Raw genomic sequence first — 14,098 nt, forward strand, 5'->3', positions numbered from 1 at the left:
GTCATGTGACAGCGGGATAAATTATCCAACTTCGCTATCAAATTAATTTAAAGCCAGCAGATAGGCGTTTGGGGTTCATCAGTCAACTGGTAGAACATCGTAGGGCTGGGGGATATATAAACCCAAAAGCACTGGTGGTACTCGTAGGCATGGGATACCAGGACTGGGAGCACCAGGAGACATGGCAGTCCATATGGCTGGCAGTGCCTCCTCTGTCTGCATCCCAGAGCATTCACTTCTCTGGCTTTACTCCACCCCTCCTCTCCCTCTTTGTCCAACAGTAAGTTACCACCTTAGTGACCCCCATTGGTAAAAGTGGCCCCCCTTAATGTTCCCAGTAGTAAAAGTGACCTTCATAGTAGCCCCAGTAGTAATGGTCACTCCTATAGCAGCCCCATAAGTAAAAGTCACCCCTATAGGGGCCCTAATAGTAATAATGTCCCCCCACAGGACTCTCAATAGTAATAGTGATCCCCACAGTGGCTCCAGAAGTAATAGTGATCCCCACAGTGGCCCCAGTAGTAATAGTGGTCCCCACAGTGGCCCCAGTAGTAATAGTGGTCCCCACAGTGGCCCCAGTAGTAATAGTGGTCCCCACAGTGGCCCCAGTAGTAATAGTGGTCCCCACAGTGGCCCCAGTAGTAATAGTGATCCCCACAGTGGCCCCAGTACTAACAGTGGCCTCAGTAGTAATAGTGATCCCCACAAGGGTCTCTGTAGTAACATTGATCCCCACAGGGGCCCCAGTAGTAATTGTGATACCCACAGTGACCCTCAGTAGTAATAGTGACACCTATAGTGGCCCAGTACCAATAGTGGCCCCCGTAGTGCCTGCCCACAGTTGCCGCAGTAGTAATACTGATCCCCTAAGTGACTGCAGTAGTGATAGTGTCCGCCACAGTGGCCCCAGCAGTAATAGTGTCCGCCACAGTGGTCCCAGCAGTAATAGTGTCCGCCACAGTGGCCCCAGCAGTAATAGTGTCCGCCACAGTGGCCCCAGCAGTAATAGTGTCCGCCACAGTGGCCCCAGCAGTAATAGTGACCCCCACAGTGGCCCCAGCAGTAAAAGTGTCCGCCACAGTGGCCCCAGCAGTAATAGTGACCCCACAGTGGCCCCAGCAGTAATAATGACCCCCAACAGTGACCCTAAGTAGTAATAGTGACCCCCAAAATGGCTCCAGTACTAATAGTGGCCCCAATAGTGCCCCCAGGAGTAATAGTGACCCCCACAGTGGCTTCAGTAGTAATGGTGATCCCCACAGTGCCCTCAGTAGAAATAGTGACCCCCACAATTGCCCCAGCAGTACTAGTGACCCACACAGTGCTCACAGCAGTATTAATGACCCACACAGTGATCACAGCAGTAATAGTGACACACACAGTGGTCACAGCAGTAATAGTGACCCACACAGTGGTCACAGCAGTAATAGTGACCCCCACTGTGGCCTCAGCAGTAATAGTTGCCTCAGTAATAATAGTGATCCCCACAGTGGCCCCAGTAGTAATAGTGACCCCCCACAGTCGCTCCAGTAGTAATAGTGACCTCCAAAGTGGCCTCAGTAGTAAAAGTGATCCCCACAGGTGCCCCAGTAGTAATCGTGATACCCACACTGACCCTCAGTAGTAATAGTGACCCGCATAGTGCCCCAAAGAGTAATAGTGCCCCCCCTCCACAGTGGCCTTAGTAGTAATAGTGACTCCCATAGTGGCCCCAACAGTAATAATGACCCCAATAGTGGCCACATTAGTAATAGTAACCCCCACATTTGCCTTCATACTAAAAATGACCCCCACAGTGGCCCCTATAGTGGCGCCAATAGTAATAGTGACTCCCACAGCGGCCTCAGTAGCAATAATAATCCCCATAGTGATCCCCAAAGTGGTCTCAGTAGTAATAGTGACTCCCATAGTGGCCCCAGTACTAACAGTGGCCCCCTTAGTGGCCTCAGTAGTAAGTGATCCCCACAGGGGTCTCTGTAGTAACATTGATCCCCACAGTGGCCCCAGTAGTAATTGTGATACCCACAGTGGCCTTCAGTAGTATTAGTGACCCCCATAGTGGCTCAGTACCAATAGTGGCCCCCTTAGTGCCCCAAGGAGTAATAGTGCATGCCCACAGTGGCCGCAGTAGTAATACTGATTCCCACAGTGGCCTTAGTAGTAATAGTGATCCCCACAGTGGCCCCAGCAGTAATAGTGCCCCCCACAGTGGCCCCAGCAGTAATAGTGACCCCCACAGTGGCCCCAGCAGTAATAGTGACCCCCCACAGTGGTCCCAGCAGTAATAGTGACCCCCACAGTGGCCCCAGCAGTAATAGTGACCCCCACAGTGGCCTCAGCAGTAATAGTGACCCCCACAGTGGCCTCAGTAGTAATAGTGAGCCCCACAGTGGCCTCAGTAGTAATAGTGGCCCCAGAACTAATAGTGACCCCCACAGTGGCCCCAGTAGTAATAGTGACCCCCACAGTGGCCCCAGTAGTAATAGTGACCCCCACAGTGGCCCCAGTGCTAATGGTGACCCCCACAGTGGCCCCAGTGGTAATGGTGATCCCCACAGTGGCCCCAGTGGTAATAGTGACCCCCACAGTGGCCCCAGTGGTAATAGTGACCCCCTACAGTGGCCCCAGTAGTAATAGTAACCCCATAGTGGCCCCAGTAGTAAGAGTGTTTCCCACAGTGGCCTCACTATTAATAGGGATCCACACAGTGGCCTTCGTAGTAAAAGGGAGCCCCATAGTGGCCCCATTAGTAGTAATGGTCTCCACAGTAGCTTCAGTAGTCATAGGCATCCCCACAGTGGCCTCCATAGTTATAGTGATTCCCACAGTTGCCCCAGTCGTAGTAATGTCCCCCACAGTGGCCCAGCAGTAATAGTGAACCCAACAGTGGCCTCAACAGTAATAGCGACCCTCACAGTTTCCTTAGTGGTAATAATGACCACCACAGTGGTCCCTAGTAGTAATAGTGGCCCCATTAGTAATAGTGACCCCCCCACAGTGTCCCCAGGAGTAATAGTGATCCCCACACTGGCCTCAGTAGTAATAGTGGTCCCAGTACTAACAGTGACCGCAGTAGTAATAGTGATTCCCACAGTGGCCTTAATCGTAATAATGTCCCTCACAGTGGCCCCAGCAGTAATAGTTCCCCCCCCCTCAGTGACCCTAGTAGTAATAGTGACCCCCACAGTGGCCCTAGTAGTAATAGTGTCCCCTACAGTGGCCTCAGTTGTAATAGTGACCCCACAGTGGCCTCAGTTGTAATACTGACCCCCACAGTGGCCTCAACAGTAATAGCGACCCCCACAGTTTCCTTAGTAGTAATAATGACCACCACAGTGGCCCCTAGTAGAAATAGTGACCCCTATAGTGGCCCCATTAGTAAGTCACCCCTATAGTGGTCCCATTAGTAATAGTGACCCCCACAGTGTCCCCAGTAGTAATAGTGATCCCCACAGTGGCTTCAATAGTAATAGTGACCCCCACAGTGGTCTCAGTAGTAACAGTGATACCCGGAGTGACCCTCAGTAGTAAGAGTGACACCAATAGTGGCCCCCTTAGTTCCCTAAGGAGTAATAGTGCCCCCCACAGTGGCCACAGTAGCAATACTAATACCCACAGTGGCCCCAGTAGTAATAGTAACCCCCACGGTGGCCCCAGCAGTAATAGTGACTCCCACAGTGGCCCTAGCAGTAATAGTGACTTCCACAGTGGCCCCAGCAGTAATAGTGACCCCCACAGTGGCCCCAGCAGTATTAGTGACCCCCACAGTGACCCCAGCAGTATTAGTGACCCCCACAGTGGCCCCAGCAGTATTAGTGACCCCCAATGTGGCCCCAGCAGTATTAGTGACCCCCAACGTGGCCCCAGCAGTAATAGTGGCACCAGAAGTAATAGTGATCCCCACAGTGACCCTAGTAGTAATAGTGACTCCCACAGTGGCCCCAGCAGTAATAGTGACCCCCACAGTAGCCCCAGTAGTAAGTGACCCACACAGTGGCCTTAGTAGTAATAGTGATCCCCACAGTGGCCCCTGTAGTAATAGTGATTCCCACAGTGGCCCCAGTAGTAGTAATGTCCCCCACAGTGGCCTCAGTCGTAGTGATGTCCCCCACAGTGGCCCAGCAGTAATATTGACCCCCCTACAGTGGCCTCAGTAGTAATAATGACCCCGACCGTAGCCCCAGTCATAATAGTGACCCCCAAAGTAGCCTCAGTAGTAATACTGACCCTCCATAGTGGCCCCAGTAATATTGATCACCACAGTGGCCTCAGTAGTTATAGTCACCTCTATAGTGGCCCCAATAGTAATAGTGCCCCCCCCCCATAGTAGTCACAGTAGTAATAGTCAGCCCTATAGTTTCCCCAATAGTAGTAATGTCTCCTCCGCAGAGTTCTCAGTAGTAATAGTGATCCCCACAGTGACCCCAGTAGTAATAGTGATCCCCATAGTGGCCCCATTAATAATAGTGACCCTCCATAGTGTCCCCAATAGTAATAGTGATCTCCACAGTAGCCTCAGTAGTCATAGGGATCCCCTCAGTGGCCTCAGTAGTAATAGTGATTCCCACAGGGGCTTCAGTCATAGTACCGTCCCCCACAGTGGCCCCAACAGTAATAGTGAGCCCCACAGTGGCCCCAGCAGTAACAGTGACCCCCCCCCCCCCCCCCACAGTGGCTCCAGTAGTAATAGTGACCCCAACAGATCCCTTGGTAGTATTAGTTACCTCAGTAGTAATAGTGACTCACACGGTGGCTCCAGTAATATTAGTGACCCCCATAGTGGCCCCAGTCTTAATAGTGACCCCCCACAGTGGCCCCGGTAGTAATAGTGACCCCCACAGTGGCCCCAGTAGTAATAGTGACCCCCACAGTGGCTCCAATAGTAATAGTGACCCACAACAGTGCCCTTGGTAGTAAAATTGATCCCCACAGTGACCCTCATTAGTAAGTGACTCCCATAGTTGCCCCAGTACTAATAGTGACCCCAGCAGTAATAATGACCCCCTACAGTGGCCTCTGTAGTACTAGTTACCCCAGTAGTAATAGTGGCCCCCACAGAGGTCCCAGTAGTAATACTGACCCCCATTATGGTCCCAGTAGTAATACTGACCCCCATTATGGCCCCAGTAGTAATACTGACCCCATCATGGCCCCAGTAGTAATAGTGACCCCCACAGTGGCCCCAGTAGTAATAGTGACCCCCATTGTGGCCCCAGTTGTAATAGTGACCCCATTGTGGCCCCAGTTGTAATAGTGACCCCCATTGTGGCCCCAGTTGTAATAGTGACCCCCATTGTGGCCCCAGTAGTAAGTGACCCCTACTGTGGCCCCAATAGTAATAGTGACCCCATTGTGGCCCCAGTAGTAATAGTGACCCCCATAGTGCCCTGGTAGTAATAGTGATCCCCACAGCTGCCTCAGTAGTAATATTGATCCCCACAGTCACCTGAGTAGTAATATTTAACCCCACAGTCGCCCCACTAGTAATAGTGACCCTCCATAGTTGCCCCGGCAGTAATAGTGACCCCCACAGTGGCCTCAACAGTAATCGTGACCCCCACAGTGGCCACAGTAGTAATAGTGACCCCCACAGTGGCCCCAGTAGTAATAGTGACCCCCATGATGGCCCCAGTTGTAATAGTGACCCCCATTGTGGCCCCAGTAGTAAGTGACCCCCACTGTGGCCCCAGTAGTAAGTGACCCCCACTGTGGCCCCAGTAGTAATAGTGACCCCCATAGTGGCCCTGGTAGTAATAGTGACCCCCACAGTGGCCTCAACAGTAATCGTGACCCCCACAGTGGCCCCAATAGTAATAGTGACCCCCACAGTGGCCCAAGCAGTAATAATGACGCCCACAGTGTCCCAGTGGTAATAGTAATGCCCACGGTGCCCCAGTGGAAATAGTAACGCCCACAGTGGCCCTAGTTGTAAGAGTAACCCCCACAGTGGCATCAGTAGTAAGAGTGGCCCCAGTAATAAGAGTTACCCACACAGTGGCCTCAGTAGTAATAGTGACCCCCACAGTGGCCTCAGTAGTAATAGTGACCCCCACAGTGGCCTCAGTAGTAATAGTGATCCCCACGGGGGCCTCAGTAGTAATAGTGATCTCCATAGTAGCCCTAGTAGTACCAGTTATCTCAGTAGTAACAGTGACCCTCCATAGTGGACCTCCAGCTGGGTGGCAACTTGACACCATTAATCATTTAACTCATCGCTTTACATCACCGATTCCGTGTCCGCTGCTGTCTCTAGAGGCGATGGCTCCTGACCTCTCACCCTTTTGTCCACACTGCATGCAGGGGTCACCACCTCTTATGGCCGCAGCGGATGCTGGACCGGAGATACAGACAAAGTGAAATGCTTGTCAGGCTGCTGCCTGGTCAACTTGCAATTTTTTTTACTATGTCTGGTAAAAAAAACAAAAAAAAACACACACATGTCGGCGAAGTTGCAACCCAGGCTCCGCCCCCCAGAGGTCCTGCAGGCTCCGGTTGCCTCATGTTGAGGGCGCCCCTGGTGACAGCTACGAACAAACCCCCCGTCACTCACTTCCCTTAAAAAAGTTGCTTTACCTTTTATATCTAAACACCCTGGAAAAATGAAAGCTTTGATTGCACAAGTGTACACGGCCCCTGCGGACAGCGGCAGATCTCAGGCGGCGCGGGCTTTACTCTGACGTCTGCCAGTAACACGCTTCTATCTCCTCTATGAAGAGCCACCAAGAAGCAGATGCAGAACGTGGCCAACGTCTCCATCTTCGCCATGTTCCTTATGTACCTGCTGACTGCGATCTTCGGCTACCTGACCTTCTACGGTAAGAGTCACAAAAACGGCCATGCGGCACCAAGATCATAGCGCCACCCTGAGAATGCCACCGATGGCACAGATTAACCCCTTGGTGACGACCTATTTTGGTCCTAAGGACATGACTGTTTTGGGGGGACATAACTTTTTTCCACCGCCGGATCGGGCGAGCTGCAGCTTTTATTGGTGCTGTTTTGGGGGTGTTTTTTGATCACTTTTATTGTGTTTTTTTGGAAGGGGCTCCATTTTTTGTTCTTTGTTTTTCTACGTTTGCCATGCTGGATGAAAAGCGTGTTTAAGTTGTTACGGATGCGACAATCCCAAATGGGGGTTTTATTTTTTTTTTATACAAAGATGGGTAAGTGCACAAAAAGTTTATTTGTTTGTTGCTTTTAACTACTTTTATGCTTTTTTACATTTTGAATGTCCCTTTAGGGAATTGTAGGGGACTTGAACCTGTGATGGTATGATTGCACCAATAGTACACTGCAGTACTTCTGTATTACAATGCACTAGTGATCACATAGCACACTCGGATGTCATTGTCTGCTGTCGGGTTGCCATGGCATCCCATCGGCTCTCAGCGATTACATGGCGGAGAGCTGATGACCTCTCTAATCAATCCTCACCCCAACCGCCTCTCAACTGTGTAGCCTTTTTAACCCCTTCCTGCCCCAGTGTCCATCCAGGCTAGGAAGAAGCATGTAAATGTATGTTCTACAGATGGCGCTGGCTCAGAAGTAGGGGTCGCTGAGAACACTGATCCCCACACATCCCGTGATCAAGGGGCTCTCCAGCTACAAAGTATCCATGGTGCCTGGGACTGAACCAGCCCTGGGGGGTTCTGATCCACTATGAAGCCTCCACCCCCTAAATGTTATGCCATTTCTGTCCACAAGGGGTGCTGCTGATGTATATATGTGCCCCTCTGTTAGGTGACGTGGACTCGGAGATGCTGCACACCTATAACAAGGTGGACCCCCTGGACATGCTGGTGCTGTGTGTCCGTCTGGCGGTGCTCGTGGCGGTGACCCTGACCGTGCCGGTTGTTCTGTTTCCGGTAGGTGAGATTATGGTTGAACTTAAAGGGAGCCGAGCGTCACGTATAGGCGCAGGACGGGGAGCCGGGCATCACGTACAGGCCGCTGACCCGCGGGCTCCCGGGCAAGTACAGGCCGCTCACCCGCGGGCTCCCGGGCAAGTACAGGCCGCTCACCCGCGGGCTCCCGGGCAAGTACAGGCCGCTCACCCGCGGGCTCCCGGGCAAGTACAGGCCGCTCACCCGCAGGCTCCCGGGCAAGTACAGGCCGCTCACCCGCGGGCTCCCGGGCAAGTACAGGTCGCTCACCCGCGGGCTCCTGGGCAAGTACAGGCCGCTGACCCGCGGGCTCCCGGGCAAGTACAGGCCGCTGACCCGCGGGCTCCCGGGCAAGTACAGGCCGCTGACCCGCGGGCTCCCGGGCAAGTACAAGCCGCTCAGCCGTGGGCTCCCGGGCAAGTACAGGCCGCTCACCCGCGGGCTCCCGGGCAAGTACAGGCTGCTCAGCCGCGGGCTCCCAGGCAAGTACAGGCCGCTCACCCGCGGGCTCCCGGGCAAGTACAGGCCGCTCACCCGCGGGCTCCCGGGCAAGTACAGGCCGCTCACCCGCGGGCTCCCGGGCAAGTACAGGCCGCTCACCCGCGGGCTCCCGGGCAAGTACAGGCCGCTCACCCGCGGGCTCCCGGGCAAGTACAGGTCGCTCACCCGCGGACCCCTCAGCTGATCTCGTCCGTGCTTAGAGGTGATGGACGACTCCCTTCACGCCTGTGTCAGCTTCTCTCATCCCTCCATCCTCCGCAGATCCGTCGAGCCATCCAACAGCTCGTCTGCCCCGGCCAGGACTTCCGCTGGTGGCGGCACATCCTCATCGCCGTCTGCCTGCTGGTGAACGTCAACCTGCTGGTCATCTTCATCCCCAACATCAAGGACATATTTGGTGTCATCGGTAAGAATCGCCTTGTTAGCGGAGTAGATCGTAAATACTCGTTGGAGCCGGACCCGCACCCCTATTGTCTGGTTGGAGCCGGACCCGCACCCCTATTGTCTGGTTGGAGCCGGACCCGCACCCCTATTGTCTCCATCAGCTGATTACCATGTAACCGCGGTTCTGTAATGTTTGTCCTTTTGTCTTTCTGTATCCCCCCTCCCCCGTCTATGTAAGCGCTGCGGGATATGGTGGCGCTATACAGATACAGAGTATTATTATTATTATATATATACTCCTTCTAGGCGGGATGTTACTGACAATGAGGGTGTGTATATATATATATAATATATATACTGTATACGCCTTCTAGGTGGGGGGGGATGTTACTGACAATGAGGGTGTGTATATATATATAATATATGTACTGTATACACCTTCTAGGCGGGGGGGATGTTACTGACAATGAGGGTGTGTATATATAATATATAATATATATACTGTATACGCCTTCTAGGCGGGGGGGGGGGATGTTACTGACAATGAGGGTGTGTATATATATATATAATATATATACTCTATACACCTTCTAGGCGGGGGGGATGTTACTGACAATGAGGGTGTGTATATATAATATATATACTGTATACGCCTTCTAGGTGGGGGGGGGGGTGTTACTGACAATGAGGGTGTGTATATATATATAATATATGTACTGTATACACCTTCTAGGCGGGGGGGGGTGTTACTGACAATGAGGGTGTGTATATATATATATAATATATATACTGTATACGCCTTCTAGGCGGGGGGGGGATGTTACTGACAATGAGGGTGTGTATATATATAATATATATACTGTATACGCCTTCTAGGGGGGGGGGATGTTACTGACAATGAGGGTGTGTATATATATAATATATATATACTGTATACGCCTTCTAGGGGGGGGGGGATGTTACTGACAATGAGGGTGTGTATATATATAATATATGTACTGTATACACCTTCTAGGCGGGGGGGGGTGTTACTGACAATGAGGGTGTGTATATATATAATATATATACTGTATACGCCTTCTAGGCGGGGGGGGGATGTTACTGACAATGAGGGTGTGTATATATATAATATATATACTGTATACGCCTTCTAGGGGGGGGGGATGTTACTGACAATGAGGGTGTGTATATATATAATATATATACTGTATACGCCTTCTAGGCGGGGGGGGGGTGTTACTGACAATGAGGGTGTGTATATATATATAATATATGTACTGTATACGCCTTCTAGGCGGGGGGGGGATGTTACTGACAAGGAGGGTGTGTATATATATATAATATATATACTGTATACGCCTTCTAGGCGGGGGGGGATGTTACTGACAATGAGGGTGTGTATATATAATATATATATACTGTATACGCCTTCTAGGCGGGGGGGGGGATGTTACTGACAAGGAGGGTGTGTATATATATATAATATATATACTGTATACGCCTTCTAGGCGGGGGGGGATGTTACTGACAATGAGGGTGTGTATATATATAATATATATACTGTATACGCCTTCTGGGGGGGGGGGGGATGTTACTGACAATGAGGGTGTGTATATATATAATATATATATACTGTATACGCCTTCTAGGGGGGGGGGGATGTTACTGACAATGAGGGTGTGTATATATATAATATATATACTGTATACGCCTTCTAGGCGGGGGGGGGATGTTACTGACAATGAGGGTGTGTATATATATAATATATATACTGTATACGCCTTCTAGGGGGGGGGGATGTTACTGACAATGAGGGTGTGTATATATATAATATATATACTGTATACGCCTTCTAGGGGGGGGGGATGTTACTGACAATGAGGGTGTGTATATATATAATATATATATACTGTATACGCCTTCTAGGGGGGGGGGGATGTTACTGACAATGAGGGTGTGTATATATATAATATATATACTGTATACGCCTTCTAGGCGGGGGGGGGGATGTTACTGACAATGAGGGTGTGTATATATATAATATATATACTGTATACGCCTTCTAGGGGGGGGGATGTTACTGACAATGAGGGTGTGTATATATATAATATATATATACTGTATACGCCTTCTAGGGGGGGGGGGATGTTACTGACAATGAGGGTGTGTATATATATAATATATAAACTGTATACGCCTTCTAGGCGGGGGGGGGATGTTACTGACAATGAGGGTGTGTATATATATAATATATATACTGTATACGCCTTCTAGGGGGGGGGGGATGTTACTGACAATGAGGGTGTGTATATATATAATATATATATACTGTATACGCCTTCTAGGGGGGGGGGGGATGTTACTGACAATGAGGGTGTGTATATATATAATATATATACTGTATACGCCTTCTGGGGGGGGGGGGATGTTACTGACAATGAGGGTGTGTATATATATAATATATATACTGTATACGCCTTCTAGGGGGGGGGGGATGTTACTGACAATGAGGGTGTGTATATATATATAATATATATACTGTATACGCCTTCTAGGGGGGGGGGGGATGTTACTGACAAGGAGGGTGTGTATATATATATAATATATATACTGTATACGCCTTCTAGGGGGGGGGGGATGTTACTGACAATGAGGGTGTGTATATATATAATATATATACTGTATACGCCTTCTGGGGGGGGGATGTTACTGACAATGGGGGTGTGTATATATATAATATATATATACTGTATACGCCTTCTAGGGGGGGGGGGATGTTGCTGACAATGAGGGTGTGTATATATATATAATATATATACTGTATACGCCTTCTAGGCGGGGGGGATGTTACTGACAATGAGGGTGTGTATATATATAATATATATACTGTATACGCCTTCTAGGGGGGGGGGGGGGGGTTTTACTGACAAGGAGGGTGTGTATATATATATAATATATATACTGTATACGCCTTCTAGGCGGGGGGGGGGGATGTTACTGACAATGAGGGTGTGTATATATATAATATATATACTGTATACGCCTTCTAGGGGGGGGGGATGTTACTGACAAGGAGGGTGTGTATATATATAATATATATACTGTATACGCCTTCTGGGGGGGGGGATGTTACTGACAAGGAGGGTGTGTATATATATATATATATATATAATATATATACTGTATACGCCTTCTAGGCGGGGGGGGGATGTTACTGACAATGAGGGTGTGTATATATATATATAATATATATACTGTATACGCCTTCTGGGGGGGGGGGATGTTACTGACAATGAGGGTGTGTATATATATATAATATATATACTGTATACGCCTTCTAGGCGGGGGGGGGGATGTTACTGACAAGGAGGGTGTGTATATATATATAATATATATACTGTATACGCCTTCTAGGGGGGGGGGGATGTTACTGACAATGAGGGTGTGTATATATATAATATATATACTGTATACGCCTTCTAGGCGGGGGGGGGGATGTTACTGACAAGGAGGGTGTGTATATATATATAATATATATACTGTATACGCCTTCTAGGCGGGGGGGGATGTTACTGACAATGAGGGTGTGTATATATATAATATATATACTGTATACGCCTTCTGGGGGGGGGGGATGTTACTGACAATGAGGGTGTGTATATATATATATAATATATATACTCTATACGCCTTCTAGGCGGGGGGGGGGATGTTACTGACAATGAGTGTATGTGCCGTTAGCAGAATGTTGAGTTCAGCTCTGCAGTATATGCGCCTGTACTTCGGGGGGGTTGGTGGTTTCTCGGCTTTCACTCTTCTCTTCTTCCAGGATCCACTTCGGCTCCGAGTCTGATTTTCATTCTGCCAAGTATTTTCTACTTAAGAATCGTCCCCCGAGAGAAGGAGCCGCTGCTCTCCCGTCCCAAGATTCAGGTTGGCAGTCGTGTCTTCAGTCTCAAACCCCTGACTGTCCATCTTCCTGGCCCGGGGGGCCCCATACCGGGGGGCCCTCGCGTCTTCATGCCCCGCCTCCTTTTCTCACGTCTCTTCTCTCCACAGGTGGCGCTCTTTGCCTCGGTGGGTTTTGTCTTCATGATAACCAGCCTGAGTTTTATGATCGTGGATTGGGTGACAACAGGAAGAAATAACATGGGGGGGCACTAGCTGCCCTCGGCCCCCTCTCCATGGCGAAGGACAACAGCCCCCCGAGACCTGCGCACAAGTACAAGGACAGTCGCTGCTGACGCAGGAGGTCTTGGGAGTGACTGAGCCGGGGAGAGCGGGGCTTCCAAAGAGTAACGGACAAGACCTTCTAAGCCACAAGTGCCCCCAAAACCACCGCCAGCTGCTGCCAGCCTTCACTACAATCGCCTACCTTGTTGCTTCCGGTCTCTTCTCTGTTTCGGTCCTTGGAGGCGGTTTTCCTCGTCATCAGTTCTTGGGACAGTCAGTCGTTTTCCTAAGAGTATTTGCTCACACCAGGTGCCTTTTCCTGAATGCTACCAAAATGTCAATGACTCACAGTGTATCTACCTCAGCGGCCCTGCAGGGGCTTCCGCGTGCGGCACTCAGGGGGCGCTGCCGAGAGTATTTCTATATGTTACATCATCTTCATTCTGCAGCTGGACTCGCCGTCACCCCTGGAGGGATATGAAGCTGCAGAGTAGCCCCCCATCTACGGTTGCGTACCCCTATATACACGTACCATACCTGCTAGACGGCGGCTTCCTTACTGCAATCTGCAGGTCTCATCAGTCTGTCCCCCTCCGTCCTGATCACTGTGAATGGTGCGGGATCCCCCCATCATCTGCCATCGCTGTGGTGACCCCCCAAGTCACGCAGTCCTGACATGTTACATGCTTGGAGAGCAGCTGTAAGCCGTGGTTTACATGTGTGGGACGTAGACCACGCCAACAATACTTTAATAAATTTTTAAACAAGGTTTGCATTTTCTTCTATGATGTTGTAGAATGATAAATGAGACTCGGGGATTTAAAGGGGTTGTCTAGCTGTAAACTATTGGTGGCCTATGTGCAGGATGGGCCATCTATAGTAGATGGGTGGGAGTCTGCCGCCAGGGATCTCTGCTGATCAGTTGTTTGCTGTACATTGAGCTGATTTCTGCAGGAAGCAGACAGCTCCGTTTTCTCTGCAGTGGCCAGGCTTGGTATTGCAGCCATTGAAGTGAATGGAAACTTTGCCTGTAATACCAAGCCTGGCCATGGCATTGGGAATGGGGCTGTTTACTTCCTGTAGAAACCAGCTCAGTGCATGAGCGTGCGGGCCTGGCAAAGAACTGATTGGCAGGGTCCCTGGTGGCAGACACCCAC

At 50.1% G+C, this 14,098-nt stretch overlaps 1 protein-coding gene across 1 annotated transcript in view; it reads left to right on the forward strand.

The window, feature by feature from the left end:
* Positions 1 to 13,710, forward strand: part of SLC38A5 (solute carrier family 38 member 5) — a 123,561-nt gene extending 109,851 nt beyond the window's left edge. The window contains exons 12-16 of the mRNA XM_066579933.1: positions 6,715 to 6,815; positions 7,741 to 7,865; positions 8,646 to 8,790; positions 12,598 to 12,701; positions 12,828 to 13,710. Coding sequence (XP_066436030.1) covers positions 6,715 to 6,815; positions 7,741 to 7,865; positions 8,646 to 8,790; positions 12,598 to 12,701; positions 12,828 to 12,932 — 580 coding nt within the window. The 3' untranslated portion in view covers positions 12,933 to 13,710. The remainder of the gene's footprint in view (positions 1 to 6,714; positions 6,816 to 7,740; positions 7,866 to 8,645; positions 8,791 to 12,597; positions 12,702 to 12,827) is intronic.
* The last annotated feature ends 388 nt before the right edge of the window (positions 13,711 to 14,098 follow it).

The sequence above is a fragment of the Eleutherodactylus coqui genome, chromosome 10 (genome assembly GCF_035609145.1).
Source record: "Eleutherodactylus coqui strain aEleCoq1 chromosome 10, aEleCoq1.hap1, whole genome shotgun sequence".
Lineage (NCBI taxonomy): Eukaryota > Metazoa > Chordata > Amphibia > Anura > Eleutherodactylidae > Eleutherodactylus > Eleutherodactylus coqui.